Source organism: Nicotiana sylvestris, chromosome 8 (assembly GCF_000393655.2).
Source record: "Nicotiana sylvestris chromosome 8, ASM39365v2, whole genome shotgun sequence".
In the NCBI taxonomy this organism is placed as follows: domain Eukaryota; kingdom Viridiplantae; phylum Streptophyta; class Magnoliopsida; order Solanales; family Solanaceae; genus Nicotiana; species Nicotiana sylvestris.
Window position 1 is genome coordinate 195,439,818 of NC_091064.1, and position 17,679 is coordinate 195,457,496.

A 17,679-nucleotide genomic window follows, 5' to 3' on the forward strand; every position below is an offset into this window, starting at 1 on the left:
TGCACTTTCACTGAAGCTATATTCTTTGACCTCAACTTTCGAACCTGACGACCCAAAATAGCTACTGGCTCCACATCATAAGTCAAATCATCATCCAACTGAACCATGCTGAAATCCAAAACATGAGACGGATCCCCAATATACTTCCGGAGCATAGAAACATGAAATACCGAATGCACACTCAACAAGCTGGGTGGCAAAGCAAGATAATAAGCCATCTCCCAATCCTCCGAAGCACCTCAAAAGGCCCAATGAATCGAGGACTCAATTTACCTTTCTTCCCAAATCTCATAACACCCTTCATGGGCAAAACCTTCAACAGAGCCTTCTCGCCAACAATGTAAGACACATCTCGAACCTTCTTGTCAGCATAATTCTTTTGCCTCGACTGTGCTGTACAAATCCTCTCCTGAATCACCTTCACCTTTTCTAAGACACCCTGCACCAAATTTGTCCCCAATAGCCTAGCCTCACCTGGCTCAAACCAATCAACTGGAGATCTATACTGCCTCCCGTACAAGGCCTCATATGGAGTCATCTGAATACTCGACTAGTAGCTGTTGTTATAAGAAAACTCTGCAAGCCTGCCTAAACTCCTGATACATCTTCGCAGACTAGGCTCCGAAATATCTAACCTCATGAACCAATTGGCCAAGGCCTGAACATCAACTGCAAGAGGTCTCTCCCCAACTGGAATATATGTCAAACTCCCTATACTCACCACCTTTCGGCTCAAGGCATCGGCCACCACATTGGCCTTTCCCGGATGGTACAATATAGTGATATCATAATCCTTAAGCAACTCCAACCACCTCCGCTGCCTCAAATTGAGATCCTTCTGCTTGAACAAGTGCTGGAGGCTACGATGATCAGTAAACACATCACAAGACACACCGTACAAGTAATGTCTCCAAATCTTCAATGCGTTCGAACTATGGCAGCCAACTCCAAATTAGAACGGGGTAGTTCTTCTCATAGGGCTTTAATTGACGAGAAGCATAAGCAATAACTCTACCCTCCTGCATCAAAACACAACCAATACCAACTCTCGAAGCATCACAATACATGGTATATGAACCTGAAGCTAATGGCAAAACTAACACTGGAGTTGTGGTCAAGGTTGTCTTGAGCTTCTGAAAGCTCTCCTCACACTCGTCCGACCATACAAATGAAGCACCCTTCTGAGTCAACTTGGTCAAGGGCGATGCGATAGATGAGAATCCCCGAATAAACTTGCGATAATAGCCTGCCAAACCAAGAAAGCTGCGAATCTCTGTGGCTGAGGATCATCTGGGCCAACTCTGAACCGCCTCTATCTTCCTTGGATCAACCTGAATACCCTCGTTGGACACACGTGCCCCAAGAAAGCCACTGAACTGAGTCAAAATTCATACTTGGAGAATTTTGCATAAAGCTTCTCCTCCCTCAATATCTGCAACACAACTCTCAAATGCTCTGCGTGCTCCTGCCGACTACGCGAATATACCAGAATATCATCAATGAAGACTATGACAAACGAGTTAAGATAAGGCCGGAACACACTGTTCATCAAATGCATGAACGCTGATGGGGCATTGGTCAGCCCAAAAGACATTACCAAGAACTCATAATGACCATATCGGGTCCTGAAAGCTGTCTTAAGATTATCCGAGTCCCTGATCTTCAACTGGTGATAACCTGAATGGAGATCAATCTTGGAGAACACTCTCGCTCCCTGAAGCTGGTCGAATAAATCATCAATGCGAGGCAAAGGATACTTGTTCTTAATTGTTACCTTGTTCAATTGTCTATAATTAATGCACATCCTCATAGTTCCATCCTTTTTCTTCACAAATAGAACTAGAGCGCCCCAAGGTGATACACTAGGCCGAATGAACCCCTTATCGAGGAGTTCTTGAAGGTGCTCCTTTAATTCCTTCAACTCCGTTGGTGCCATACGATACGGCGGAAATGAAATGGACTGAGTTCCCGGCACCAGGTCAATACCAAAATCAATATCCATGTCTGGTGGCATGCCCGACAGGTCTGCAGGAAACACATCGGGAAAATCCTTCACAACTGGAACAGAATCAATACTGGGAGTCTCAGCACCGACATTCCTCACAAAGGATAGATACGAAAGACAACCCTTCCCAACCATATGTTGGGCTTTCAAGAATGAGATCACTCTACTAGGAACATAATCAGTCACACCTCGCCACTCAATCCGTGGCACACCCAGTATAGCCAATGTGACTGTCTTGGCATGACAGTCCAGAATAGCAAAACACGGATATAGCCAATCCATGACCAAAATGACATCGAAATCCACCATACATAATAATAAAAGATCCACACAGGTCTCCAGACCCCCAATAGTCACCACACATGACTGGTACACACGGTCTACAATAACAATATCGCCCACTAAGGTAGATACATGAACAAATGAAGCAAGAAACTCACGAGGCATACCTAAATAACGAGAAAAGTATGATGACACATAAGAAAAGGTGGAACCGGGATCAAATAATATAGAGGTATCTTTGTGGTAGACTGAAACAATACCTGTAATTACAGCATCAGAAGCAATAACATCGGGTCTAGCTGAAAGTGCATAGAAATAGGCTTGACCGCCACCTGATCAACCTCCCCCTCTGGGGTGACCCCTAGTTGACTGACCTCCACCCCTAGCTGGCTGGGCGGGTGGTGGTGAAGTAACTGGCACTAAAGTTGATGACTGACCCCTCTACTGAGATGAACTCACAAGCCGACGAGGGCACTACCTCCACATATAAACCATCTCACCACACTCATAACAACTCCCAAGTGTTGGAGAAGGGGACTGAAGGGAACCCCTCGCACCGAAGTGACTAGCAGATGCACCTAGCATAGAAGAGCCCTGAACTGATAGAGCACGGGATGAGTTCTAAGCTGGAAGGGCACTAAGTGATGTATGGGCCTGATGAGAACTGTGAGAACCATGACCTGATGATGCCCCACGATAACCTGTGCGAGCTGGAGGAGCGTGCCTGAAAAGATGGCCTCTATCATACTGAAACTGACCTCTCGAAGGAGTACCATTGTAACTACCAGATCCTCGAGGCCTCTTGGCCTTCCTCTCCTCACGTTCCTGGCGACGAACAAACTCAATCTCCCGAGCAATGTCTACAACCTCCTCAAAGGTAGTGCCAATCACCCTCTCCCTGGTCATGAGAATACGAAGCTGATAAGTGAGGCCATCAACAAACCTCTTGATCCTCTCTCTATTTGTCGGAACCAACCAAATAGCATGACGAGCTAACTCGGAGAACCTCATCTCATACTTCGTCACAGCCATCTCTCTTTGACGCAACCACTCAAACTCCCTACGCAGCTCCTCTCTGTGGGACTGTGGCACATACTTCTCTAGAAAGAGAATAGAGAATTGCTGTCAGGTAAGGGGTGTTGCACCAACAGGCCTACACCTCTCAAAAGCCTCCCACCAAGTGAAGGCTGCTCTAGAAAACTGATAAGTAGTGAAAGAGACCCTGCTGGTCTACAGAATAACCGCTGTACGAAGCATCATCTAACACTTATCCAAGAAGCCCTAGGCATCCTCGCCCTCTACATCACTGAAGGTTAGAGACTGAAGTCTACCAAACCTCTCCAACCTACGCTGCTCGTCCTCTGGCATGGCAGGAACTACATAGTCCTAAGCAGCTGCAACCAGCTTGGCTAGATGTGCCCCCGGCGTCTGAAGTCCCTGCATGACCTGCTCAGGTGTGCGAGCGTTGGGAGTCTGATTGCCTTTCCTGGCCTGAGAAGTAGCTGCGACTGTAATAGCTGAGATCGCTTGAGCTAGGCTAGTGCAAACTGATAGGATCTGAGCCAAGACCTCCTGAAGACCCGAAATCACAATGGGCACAGCTGGTGCTTGAGCTGGTACTGCTGGAGCATCCATGACTGGGACCCGATCCTGAATTGGGGCTGCTGGTGGATCTGCAGGTGCTGCCCTAGCTATTGTACGGGCCACACCTCTGCCCCTACCGCGACCACAAACGCGTCTTCGGCCTCTGGTGGCCACAGCTAGTGGTATTGGTGGTCGTCCATCCTGACCAGTTGCGCATGTCCTCACCATCTATAAGAGAATAGAATAACAGAAGTTTAGTACTCAGATCAACAAATTCGCATGGCAAGAATTTCAAGAATATGAAGTTTTTCCTAAAGGTTCTGCAGCCTCTCTAGGATAAATACAAATGTCTCAGTACCGATCCACGAGACTCTACTAAACATGCTCATGACTCATGAGACCTATGTAACCTAGGCTCTAATACCAACTTGTCATGACCCTAAACCCGGAGTCGGTCGTGATGGCACCTCTCGTGAAGACAAGGCCAGCCGACACTTTTCCATTTCAGTTTTAATAGTTAAACAGTAAGAAATAGTATAAAGCATGATAAAATAATCCAAGGTTTAAGAAGATGATAGTATAATATGCGGAATACAACCCAACACAGCCCGATACTGGGGTGTAACTAGTCATGAGCATCTAACAAAATGGAATACTCCAAATAAAACTACAGAGTTTAATACAGAAAACCAAGAACATGAAGAAGTAAAATAGGGAAGAGCTCCGGGCTGTGAACGCCAACAGCTACCTAGAGACTCCTCAGATCCGCCTGAGCCAGAAATGATCAGCACTCGGGAGCAGGACCAGATACGCCTGAATCTTTACACATGGTGCAGGGAGTAAAGTGAGTACACCAACTCAGTGAGTAATAATCATAAATAAATATTGAAAGCAGGAAATCGCGTAAGGCACAAAGCATGCTATAATGAAGCAGTAAAACCATTAACACAGTAAACCAATGAAAGATAGGTAAAAATCCTTTAACTCGAATTTAACTTCATGAAAAGCCTTTTTCAACAATTAAGCATGGTATTGATAGGCAATTAAGAAAACATAACACATAAAGGTTCGCCCCTCAGGCACCGTATCAACAAATCCGCCCCTAGGGCAACATCTCAGAAAAATACCAGCCCCTCGGGCTCAATCTCACATAATAATAGGTACTCATGCTCACTAGGGGTGTGCAGACTCCTAGAGGGGCCCCTTTCGGCCCAAGCACAATATCAAGCCATCTCGTGGCATCATCACTAGGTTCTCGGACTCATATTAATCAAGCCACCTCGTGGCGTACATATCTCAGGCCCTCTGCCTCATAATCGATATCAAATGTTTCCTCACCACATAGGCCATCGGCCTTACTCAGTCAAAATTCTCACAAGCCACTCGGGCAATGTAAAACATGATTCTCATCTCAAAATATCGTTTAAAAGATCATTTAAATGTTAAAACATAGTAAACATGATTGAGTACGAAAACAGTGAAATATAACGTGACTGAGTTCAGGTATAAAGTCAAAACAGTAAGGAAATATCAATAAAAGTCCCCTAAGGGTTCAAATAGTTGGCACGAAGCCCAAATATGGCATTTAGCCCAAATAATGATGATAGCAGATAGATTTTAGTCAAATACATGGTAAAATAGTCATTTGGAATGGATTAAGTCACAATCCCCAACAGTGCATGACCCCACGCTCGTCATCTAGCGTGTGCGTCACTTTAATATAGCACAACGATGTGCAATCCAGGGCTTCATACCCTCAGAACATAATTTACAATCATTACTCACCTCAATCTTGTCAAATCTCTAGCTCGCGACGCCTTTGTCCCTCGTATCAGCCTCCACTCCCATCGAATCTATCCAAAATCAGAACAAGGACATCAAAATATGCTAAGGGAACGAAGCCCAAGCAAAAATAATCAATTTACAACATAAATCCCAAAATTACCAAAACCCGACCCCGCAGCCCACATCTTGAAAATCGATAATTTTTACATCAATAGATTCCTTATCTCCCCACGAGTTCATACATATCAAAAGTTCTGAAATCTGACCTCAAATGGTCATTCAAATCCTCAAGTAAAGGTCTAAGTTTCCAAGCCCTAGTTTCCCCAATTTTAGCCCTTAAATTCCATTAATTATAGCTCTAAATAGTGTAATAATATCATAGGAATGAGCTTTAGGTCCAAATTCCTTACCTCAATGAAGTTCCCTTGAAATCCCTCTTCAAAATCGTCCAAAAAGCTCCCACGCTGACTTAGAAATGATGAAAATAGCTCAAAATCGCGAAGGACACAATTTATACCTTCTGCCCAGATATTTTTGCATTTGCGGCCCTATTTACTACTTTTGCGGTACCGCATTTTCGGTTTTTCATCCGCTTATGTGGAAATCACTTAACTCCCCATTATCCGCATCTGCGGTCACAAACCCGCATCTACGACTCCGCAGATGCGGCCCTCCTAACCTCTTCTGTGGTCCCTGCTCTTCAAGCCCCTTTTCGCTTCTACGACCAATCACCCGCACATGCGGAGTTGCACCTGCGGTCCCCAATCCGTAGGTGCGAAAATACCAGAAGCAGCAAAATCTGCAGCTGCAACAATTCCTCAAACTCCTCATCAACCATCCGAAATTACCCCGAGGCCCCCGAGACCTCAACCAAAAGCACCAACATATCCCAAAACCTTATTCAAATTTGTACCAATCTTCAAAACACCTCAAATGACATCAAATCAACCAAAACACACCGAATTCAAGCCTAAGTTCCTAAAATCTTCCGAATTTCGCTTTTGATCAAAAACCCAACCACACCACATCTGAATAACCTGAAATTTTGCACACACATCCCAAATGACACAACGGAACTACTGCAAATCTCGAAATTCCATTCGACCCCTATACCAAAATCACGCCTACCAACCGGAAATCGCCAAAATATCAACTTCGCCAATTCAAGCCTAAATCTACTCTGAACCTCCAAAACTCATTCCTATCATGATACTAAGTCCCAAATCACCTCCCGAAGCTATCCGAACCATCGGAACTCACATTTGAGAACTCTAACACATAAGTCATCATCCGGTTGGCTTTTCCAACTCAAGCATCCTCAAAAGAGACTAAGTGTCTCAAACCTTACCAAAATCATTCCGAATTCGATCCGACCAACTCGAGACCACATAACAAGGATAAAAAAGCATAAAAAGTAGAAATAGGAAAAATAGAGTGGTAACTCATGAGACGACTATCTGGGTTGTCACACTCATTTAATATGAAACAGAGGGAGTAGTTCTTTTAATAGTTTCCCTAATCCCTGCTATTTGCTTAATTTGACTTGCTTGCACCTTCTAGCTGTAAATTGCTGGTTTGATCTTGTTATGTAGTATTTGAGTAGATTCTATATTGAACAAGGTTTCTTTTTCTTGGTTCAGTTTGGTATTTATTTATCATAAAGCCCTTGTGATTTAGATTGTTGATTTGATTGTGTACGTTGAGTGTTTGGTACTAATACGGTAGGATCGGGCTGCACAACGCAATAGGGGTAATAAGGGAGGATTGACATGGTGGAGTAAGGGTGAATATGTATATACAGTAGGATCGGGTTGCACGCTGTAACAGGTGGAATAAGGGTGGATTGATATGGTGAAATAAGGGTGAATTATGATACTAATATTGATATATAGTGAGATCGGGTTGCACGCCACAAAAAATATATATTATTTACTGTTATTGATATTGTTATGGTGGAATAATGGAGGTTATGTGTTGTCTGGTGGCATCGGGTTCGCGTCGCAAAAACTTATATGTTTCCATTTCTTAAGCTGTGTTGTTTTTCCGGTATTTTTATTCGAACTGGTAAAGATTGGGAAATTCTGGATGACACTGGTTTATTTTCGAGGATGTGGTTCTCATTTCTTGTTGGGTGTTTAATTCTGTACAGTATTTCAATAATTCTATCATTATTATAGGTTGTGTACAGGTTATAGCATAGGTGACCCGCCTTAGCCTCGTCACTACTTCGTCGAGGTTAGCCTCGGCACTTACCAGTACATGGGGTCGGTTTTACTGATACTGCACTCTGCACACTATGCAAATTTTGGAGACGTTCCTAGTGGCAGTTATTAGCGAGCTCAGATTGGATACTTGTGGAGACTTGAGGTATGTCTGTTCAGTGCCCCCAGCTCCTGGAGTCCCCATCCTCTGTCTATTTAGCTATGTACTTTCATTCGAACAACTTTGTACTTACTTCAGACCCTTATGTGTATTACTCTAGTAGTTTGTGCACTCGTGACACCAGGTTCAAGGAATTGTAATACATATTTGGCTAGATCAACTTCTGCATTTTTACTTTAAATTTATTCAGTATCTCAGTTCTTCCTTAATATTTTATTCTAAACTCTTAAAAGGAATAAATTGTTCTAACGTTGGCTTGCCTAACAAGTGAAATGTTAGGCGCCATCACGGTCCCGATGGTAGGAATTCTGGGTCGTGACAAGTTGGTATCATAGCATATGGTTACATAGGTCTCACGAGTCACGAACAAACTTAGTAGAGTCTGGCGGATCAGTACAGAGATGTCTGTACTAATCTTGCGGAGGCTACGGAGTTAGGCACAGTTTCACTTCTATTCTTCTCTGTCATGCGATTTTATTCTATCATTGCTGATTGAACTCTTCTATTCTGTTCTCTCGCATATGGCGAGAATGCGTACCACATCTTCAGTTGAGCAACAGTCAGAGCCCCCAGTAGCAGCTTCTACGAGGGGCAGAGACCGAGGTCGAGGTCGTGCCAAAGGTCGAGGCAGGGGCAGAGCTCAGTCCCGAGCTCGAGCAACAACACTAGTGTTGGAGCCTCAGGTAGAGTTTGATAAGGAGGTTCCATCCCGTATTGTGCCTGCCAGACCAGCTCGGGTCCCGGAGGGGTTCATCGCCACCCCAGTGCTTCAGGATGCTTTGGTCCATTTGTGGGCCTTATGGAGAGTGTTGCTCAGACCCGCACATTTCCTGTAGCACCAGTCATCTCTCAGGCTGGGGGAGGAGTCCAGACTCCTACTACTCACAATCAGAAGGCTCCCTAGTTTCAGACTCCAGTAGCCCAGCTAGTTGCGGTAGTTCCGCTAGGTATTGCAACACAGACCGGTGATGGGTCAACCATATCTTCAGAGGATTTATGGAGATTGGACAAGTTTGCGAAGCTTTTCCCAGTTCACTTCAGTGATGCAATTTCAGAGGATCCTCAGGACTATCTGGACAACTATCTTGAGGTGCTATGAAACATGGGGATAGTGGAGACCAATGGGGTTGACTTTGCTGCATTTCATTTGTCAAGTTCTGCCAAGAAATAGTGGAGGGAGTATATGTTGACCAGACCAGCTGGGTCGCCTGCTCTTACTTGGGACCAGTTCTCTCAGCTATTTCTTAAGAAGTTCCTTCCTATCACTCAAAGGGAGAGCTATCGGAGGCAGTTCGAGCATCTTTAGTATGGCACTATGACTGCCACTCAGTACGAGACTTAGTTTGTGGATTTGTCCTATTATGCTAGTCTTCTGCTTCCTATAGAGAAAGAGAGAGTGAGGAGGTTTATTGAAGGACTTGCTCAGCCTATCAAGTTGCAGATGGATAAGGAGACTGTGAGTGAGATTTCTTTTCAGATGGCTGCCAATGTCGCAAGGCGAGTCGAGATGGTTCTATCATAGGGAGGAGGTTAGGAGTCTGACAAGAGACCTCGTCATTCTGGTGGGTTTAGTGGTGCCTCATCTGGAGGTAGAGGTACTTTCGGCAGAGTTCATCCTCCCAGGCCATATCAGTCAGCGCTTCAGGCATCCCACAGTGCTTTAGGGAGTCGTGGTCATTATGTGCCTCATTCTGGGCAGCCAGCCTATAGTGCACCGCCAGCTCCTATCAGTGCACCTCCTATGCAGAATTATTACCATGGTCAACCGTCCCATTCGGGTCAGACCCAATTTTAGCAGCCACAACACCAGGATGGATTTTTGAGTATTATGGTTTTGGCCATATCAGGAGGACTTGTTCGAGATTATTGGGCGGTACGCCACATTAGAGGTCTTGTGCAATTGATTCATGGATACTCCAGTGGTACTATGGCACTCTCCTGATTGATCGACTATTGATATTTAATTTTGCCCTAAGGCACGGAAGAATTATAGAATTACTCCGTGTGGGGTGATCGTGTGTATGAGATGTATTAAACATTCAGGCGATGGAGTTGAGATCTAATATGGTGATTCATATATTCTATGGATTTGGAGACAGAAGTTCTTATAAATAGGTTATTTCGTGGTTGTGGACTATGAAGATGTGAGCAAAGCTAGCAAGATGATAGTATCTGTTATGATTCAGTCATTGTGGACTTTCGGAGAGTTATTCATCTATCTGTAGGTGACTAGAGCTGATTTGGGGGTCCATTAGTAGGCCTAATTTTGATGTGTATTCTATACCGAGCCGGATTGGTTGGCTCCATATTGCTATTGTTGAGGGATGTGCCATTTGGTTAGAGCTGATTTTATTCATATCAGATATGTTCTATGTGTTACTCTTCCATGTTGTAAGGGGTTGTGATTCGTTGGTTATATGCACACATGGTATGGTTCCATTTGGGCTTTATAGTGGAATTTGAGCGAGATGGGTATTTGGGTGTTGCACGATTGGTCGCGCATTGGTTATGTTCTTTCGGGCTAGTGTGGCATTGTGTCATTTTCTTCTCCGTAGTTATGGTAACTCACTTTGGGAACTTGATGTCGAATCGCACATAGTTGTTGATTTTGAGCAAGGTGTCTTGAGGCATATTCCATGGACCAGTGGTTGGATGGGGTCACACATTATAGCGGGGGTATGATCCTTTGTAATAGATTTTTGTATTTTGGTTCTGCGGTGTGTGATGGGTTCTTAGCATTGCGTTGTGGTGGAAATTGTTAAGCTTGTAGGACAGGTCCTTTGTTGAGTCATTTTCCAGGTTTGAACGCATTTGGAATGTTGCTTATTGGTGCACGTACTACACGAGTTGCGGCTCTAGATTTTTTGAGCAGCTACTGTGATATGAAATTTATCGCTATGAGTATTTGAGTTATGTGAGATATCATGTGATTGCATCTTGGGTTATGATTTTAGCATGTTCAGACATATAGAGTGTGAAGATACGAGATTCTGATCTTATAGAAGATTTCAGATGTTGGAAATGTGGTTCTAAGGCTTATGGGCCATGTTGGATTAAGAAATTTCCGTTATGTTGTGTTATCAGACCCATATGGGATAGGGTGACTTGGGATCACCCCCGAGTATGTGCATAGTAAGGTTATACAGCGATTTGTTGGCTTTTGGAACAACTATGGGCACGTTTGAGGACGAACGCATGTTTAAGTGCGGGAGGATGTAACGACCCGACCAGTCATTTTGAGCATTTGCACTTCGCTCGCTAGTTCTCGGGCATGAGTAGCTCCGTATGATATATTATGACTTATGTGAATCGTCGGTTTAGTTTTCAGGTTATTCGGAATTGATTTAAAAGAATGATTCTAAGCTAGAAGCTTTAAAATTTGAAAGGTTTGACCAAGTTTGACCTTTTAGTATTTGACCTCGAATTGGATTTCTGATGGTTCCATTAGCTCCGTTGGGTGATTTTGGACATAGGAGCGCATCCAGATTGTGATTTGGAGGACCGTAGTGGAATTTGGCTTGAAATGGCGAAAATTGGAATTTTGGAAAGTTTGACCGGGAGTGGACTTTTTGATATCGGGGTCGGATTTCATATTCGAAAGTTGTAGCAGGTCCGTAATGTCAAATGTGACTTGTGTACAAAATTTGAGCTCAATCGGACGTGATTTGATAGGTTTCGGTATCGGTTGTGAAGGTTTGAAGTTTGAAGTTCATTGATTTTTTAATCGAGGTGTGATTCGTCTTTTCGATGTCGTTATGTGTGTTTTGAGGCCTCGAGTAGGTCCGTTTTATGATATGGAACTTGTTGGTATGTTTAGACGTGGTCCCGAGGGGCTCGGACGTGTTTCAGACGAGGTTTGGATCATTGTTCTTCATGTTTTCATTGTTGAGGAGCTGTTGGTTCTGGTGTTCTGCACCTGCGACTGGTATTGTGCATGTGCAATGGCCGCAGAAGCGAACCAGCATCGCAGAAGCGGGATTTCACTAAGGGGATAGAAATTCGCAAATGCGGAGGTAATTGTACAGAAGCGCGACCGTAGGTGTAGTCATGGCCATCGCAGAAGCGGCTGTCTCACAAATACGAGTCCTTTTTTGCAAAAGCGAGAGTCGTAGATGCGACCTATTGTCCACAAATGCAAAAATTACTGGGCAGAATCTATAAATCGATGCTTTGATTCTTTCTTCATATTTTGAGATTTGGGACTTGGATTGAGGCAATGTTTGGGGCAAATTTCATCACAAAGATTGGGGTATGTGTTCTCCACTCAGTTTTGATTATATTTCATGAATCCATCTTCATTTTTAGCAATTGGTTGATGAATTGAAAGAGGAAATTGGGGGTTTGGCCTAAAGTTTCATAATATGAATTTTTGAGTTTTGAACACCGATTTGGAGTCGGATTTGACTGAAACTAGCATGGTTGGACTCGTAATTGAATGGGTTGTCAGATTTTGTGTATATTTTTGGGTTCCGAGGTGCGGGCCCAGGTGTGATTTTTGGCCAGATTTGGGATTTGATTTAAGATTCGATCTTTATCATTTGTAATTGTTTTCTTGGGTTTTATCTAATGTATTTGAGTTGCTTTTGGCTAGTATTGAGCCGCTTGGAGGTTGTTACGCACGTGATGGCATTCTTGGAGCATTGGTTGGCTTACTCGATGTTTGGAATTGGCTTGCTTGAGATAAGTAACTCTTCAAACTTATTGTTGAGGGTAGGAAACCCAAAACTACGTGTTGTGTGATTGGTATTGAGGTGGCGCACATGCTAGGTGACGGGCGTGTGGGCGTGCACCTTATAAATTGTGACTCTGTTGTTTATATGGCACTCTTTAGTGGCCATATTTTGTTGATATCTGTGTTTTCACCATGCAATTAAGTAGTTGAGCTGTCAATCATGCTAGATATCATGTTTAGGCTTTATGCTGGTATTGTTATGACCCATAGTGGTCGTTTCTTGCTGTCCTCTCACTGATTTCATTGATATTTCGTACTCAGTCTTATTCATGCATTCATATCATATCTCAGTCTTAGTTGTTCTTTATTGATACATCATATCATTGTTGTCGGGCTAGTTTCATGACATTGTGAGCCCATGAGTGAGACTGGAGAGATTGATGACTGAGTGAGGCCGAGGGCCTGAGTGTGAGTGATATTATGGGATCAGGCTGCATGCCGCAACATGTTATATTGATTACATTTTAATAGGATCAGGTTGCACGCCGTAGCGATAAAGCGCTTGGGCAGAAGGAGCCCTCCGGAGTCTACACACCCCCAGTGAGCGAAGTCAGCTATGTATATGTATATGGATCGGGTTGCACGCCGCAACGAGCCGTTTGGCTATATGTATATGGATCGGGTTGCATGCCGCAACGAGCCTTATGGTTGGGTTGCATGCCGCAATGAGTATTGTACAGAGCTGAGTGATTGAGTGTGCTGAGTGTGGAGAACTGTAAGAGATAATGAGGTTGAGTACTCTGAGAGTGTGAGTACATGAGCTTATCACTGAGAGATGCATTTGACATATGTACTTGAGATACATGCATAGAGATGCATTTCCTCATTACTGCCCGATTTTGGTGACAATCATGATTTTTACACGTATCTTGACATGTAGGCATATAGATGTACTTTTATCATGCTATGTGGAAAATGAAACATTTACCTGATGAGTGGGAAAAAGTTACAGATTTCAAACTTACTCATATTTTTGACTATTTTAGTAAAGGATTTGGGTTTTCACTGATATACTTAAAAAGCAGAACAATTGTTTTCGGAAAACTATGAAAAGGCTGAGCATTTTATCTCTGAGCTACTTCTTTATTTACTTGCTTTGCACTGTTATGAACTGCTATTAGTTATTAGTGTTGGACCCGACCTATGTTCCAACTCATCACTGCTTTCAACCTAAGGTTAGATTTGTTACTTATTGAGTACATGGGGTCGGTTGTACTCATACTATACTTTCTGCACATTGCGTGCAGATTTTGGATGTCGATGTTGCTATGTTCGATGAGAGCTAAATTGGAAGATGTATCTGCGTCCCTGTTGTAGCTGCCTCTTGTTCATGGTAGCCTTAGAATTGTAATACTCTGTTTATGTATTTTTCAAACAGATGATGTACTTATTTCATATCAGCTTTGTAAACTCAATTCTTAGAATCTCATAATTTGTACTACTAGTCCTTGGAAGAAGTAAGAGATCCAGATAATTTATTTTGTTTAATGGAATTGTTAACATTATTGGATATTAGATAGATATTAGTTGGCTTACCTAGCGGGTTGGGTTATGTGTCATCACGACTAGTGGATTTTGGGTCGCGACATGCACTGATTTGGTCAGCCTGTCCACAATGACCCAAACTATATCGAATTTCCTCTGAGTCTATGGGAGTCCAGCAATGAAATCCATAGTGATACGCTACCACTTCCACTCAGGAATCTCTATCTTCTGATGCAAACCATCAGGTCTCTGATGCTCATACTTTACTTACTAATAATTTAGACACTGAGCTACATATGTAACTATGTCCTTCTTCATCATCCTCTACGAATAATGCTGCCGTAAATCCTGATACATCTTGGCGGCGCCCGGGGTGAATAGAATACTGGGAACTGTGGGTCTCCTTTAGAATCAACTCAAAAAGTCCATCCATATTAGGTATACAAACACGACCTTGCATCCTCAAAACTATATCTCCAGCTGTAACCTGCTTGGCATCACCGTACTGCACTGTGTCTGTAAGGACAGGCAAATGAGGGTCATTATACTGTTGCTCCCTGATACGCTCAAACAAGGAAGACCGAGCGACTGTACAAGCTAGAACACGACTGGGCTCAGAAACATCCAACCTCACAGACTGATTGTCCAAGGTCTGAACATCTAATGCAAGTGGTCTCTCACCGACTGGAATGTATGCAAGGCTGCCTATACTAGCTGGCTTCCTACTCAAAGAATCGGCCACCATATTGGCCTTCCCGGGATGATACAAGATGGTGATATCATAGTCTTTCAATAGCTCTAACCACCTCCTCTACCTCAAATTGAGCTCCTTTTGCTTGAACAAATACTGCAAACTCTGATGATCCATGAATACCTCACACGACATGCCATAAAGATAGTGCCTCCAGATCTTCAGCGCATGAACAATGCCTACCAACTCTAAGTCATGAACAGGGTAGTTCTTCTCATAAACCTTCAACTCCCGTGAAGCATATGCAATTACCTTGCCAACCTGCATCAATATCTCACCAAGTCCAATACGAGATATGTCACAATATACTGTATAAGATCTTGAACTTGTGGGAAGCACCAACACTGGCGTCGTAGTCAAAGCAGTTTTGAGCTTCTAAAATCACGCCTTACACTCATCCGATCATCTGAACGGGGCACCCTACTGTGTCAACCTGGTCAACAGGGTTTCTATAGATGAGAACCCCTCCATAAACTGATGGTAATAACCCGCCAATCCCAAGAAACTCCGGATCTCTGTAGCTTATGTGGGTCTAGGCCAGTTCTTGACTGCCTCAATCTTCTTAGGATCCACTTGACTACCCTCTGCTGATACAACGTGAAGCAAGAAAGCGACTAAACTCAACCAGAACTCGTATTTTGAAAACTTAGCATATAACTGGCTATTTCTCAGGGTCTGAAGAATGATCCGAAGGTGTTGTTCATGATCCTCTCGACTGCGGGAGTAGATCAAGATATCGTCAATAAACACAATCGCAAAGGAATCCAAGTAGGGTTTGAACACCCGGTTCATCAAATCCATAAATGCTATTGGGGCATTTTTCATCCCAAATGATATCACTAGAAACTTATAATGCCCATACCGAGCCCAAAAAGTTGTCTTAGGGATATCAGATGCCCTAATCCTCAATTGATAGTAGCTAGATATCAAATCGATCTTTGAAAACATCTTGGCACCCTGAAGTAGATCAAATAAGTCATCAATCCTCGGCAATGGATACTTGTTCTTGATGGTGACTTTGTTCAACTGCCGATAATCTATGCACATCCTCATTGATCCATCCTTCTTCTTTACAAACAACATGGGCACACCCCAGAGCGAGACACTAGGTCTAATAAAGCCCTTATGAAGCAAATCTTGCAACTGCTTCTTCAATTCTTTTAATTCTGGCGGGGCCATATGTATGGCAGAATAGAAATGGGCTGAGTGCCTGGAGCCAAATAAATACAAAGTGAATATCCTTGTTGGGTGTCATCCCCGGCAAGTTTGCAGGAAACACCTCTGGAAACTCACGAACAACTGATACTGAATTCATGGAAGGAACCTCCGCACTCGAATCACGGACATAAGCCAAATAAGCTAGACACCCCTTCTCGACCACGTGTTGAGCCTTCATATAAGAGATAACCATACTGGTAGAATGACTTGGAGTCCTTCTCCACTCCAATTGAGGCAACCCCGGCAAGGCTAAGGTCAACATCTTGGCGTGATAATCCAATATAGCATGATAGGGTGACAACTAATCCATACCCAAAATGATATCAAAATCAACAATATCGAGAAGCAGAAGATCTACGCTAGTCTCAAGACCTCCAATAGTAACCACACACAAACGATAGACACAATCTACAACAATAGAATATCCTATAGGGATGGACACATATACAGAAGCACTCAAAGAATCACGAGGCACAACCAAATATGAAGCAAAATAGGACGACACATATAAATATGTAGAACCTAGATCAAATAGAACTGAGGTATCTCTACTGCAAACTGAAATCATACCTATGATAACCGCGTTAGATGACTCAACTTCAGGCTTGGCTGGAATAGCACAACATCGAGGCTGGGCCCTACCACTCTGGACTATATCTCTAGGGCGACCTCCTATTGATTGGCCTCCACCTCTAACGGCCTGACCTCCACCTCTAGCGGCCTGACCTTACCTCTAGCTCCCTAAGCCCTACCTCTAGCTAGCTGAGCGAGCGGTGATGCAACCGGTGCCGGAACAAAACACATTGCCCCTTCTGAAATGTACACTATCATCAAACCATACCAAATAGTAATATCATTTACCTAGTCATCTGAAACCGTCCATGCTGCCTAAGAATTTTATGACTTTCCCTTCATAATTGAACTGTGACCTTGCTCATGCAAATAACCATCCTACACACCACACCACATATACCATGCCATCATATGAAAAATACATGAACTTCATAACCCACTCCGAGTCACAAGCAACTACAAACTCATTAGCCAAGGACCTTCCGTTTAATTTCACCCAGGAAAAAATCACGATACACCTCATGCTCCTCACGCCAGTAGGAAATATACACCTCGAACCGTGGTAGAAACTATTGAGATCTCTTTGAAACCCATTTGCACATAATCAAGCCATCAAAACTAAATCTCTCTAACTCAACCAAGCCACATAGGTCACTAAAACCCAAGAGCATTTCCTCAAAATAACTATAGAAAATCACCACACCATAAGCACCCAAGAACCGATCATATCCATTACCTTGTCGATCCAACCTACTACCAAATTATCTTATTTCTCCGAGTTCCTTCTGAATTACCTTCAAATTGATACCTCTCTTCACCATAATACCACATTCCTCATCCAAAACTCACCACACGCGATTCTAACATAAAACCACACCGCTC

At 43.4% G+C, this 17,679-nt stretch overlaps 1 protein-coding gene across 1 annotated transcript; it reads right to left on the reverse strand.

Moving 5' to 3' along the window:
- Positions 1-181: 181 nt before the first annotated feature.
- Positions 182-15,000, reverse strand: LOC138876204 (uncharacterized). The gene is made up of 6 exons (XM_070155108.1): positions 14,527-15,000; positions 3,734-4,099; positions 3,447-3,531; positions 3,264-3,387; positions 1,862-2,099; positions 182-538 (listed from the first exon to the last, which is right to left on the reverse strand). The coding sequence occupies exons 1-6, from the start codon at positions 14,998-15,000 to the stop codon at positions 182-184; spliced, it is 1,644 nt and encodes a 547-aa protein (XP_070011209.1).
- Between the last annotated feature and the right edge of the window lie 2,679 nt (positions 15,001-17,679).

What these genes read in the sequence shown, in the direction of transcription:
- LOC138876204 (XM_070155108.1), bottom strand. Translation starts at nt 15,000, where the DNA reads ATGGTGGCCGATTCTTTGAGTAGGAAGCCAGCTAGTATAGGCAGCCTT. An exon ending in ACGCTCGCACACCTGAGCAG is followed by an intron (nt 3,532 to 3,733) that starts GTCATGCAGGGA and finishes TGCTTCGTACAG; the next exon opens with CGGTTATTCTGTAGACCAGC. An exon ending in TGGTGGGAGGCTTTTGAGAG is followed by an intron (nt 3,388 to 3,446) that starts GTGTAGGCCTGT and finishes TTCTCTTTCTAG; the next exon opens with AGAAGTATGTGCCACAGTCC.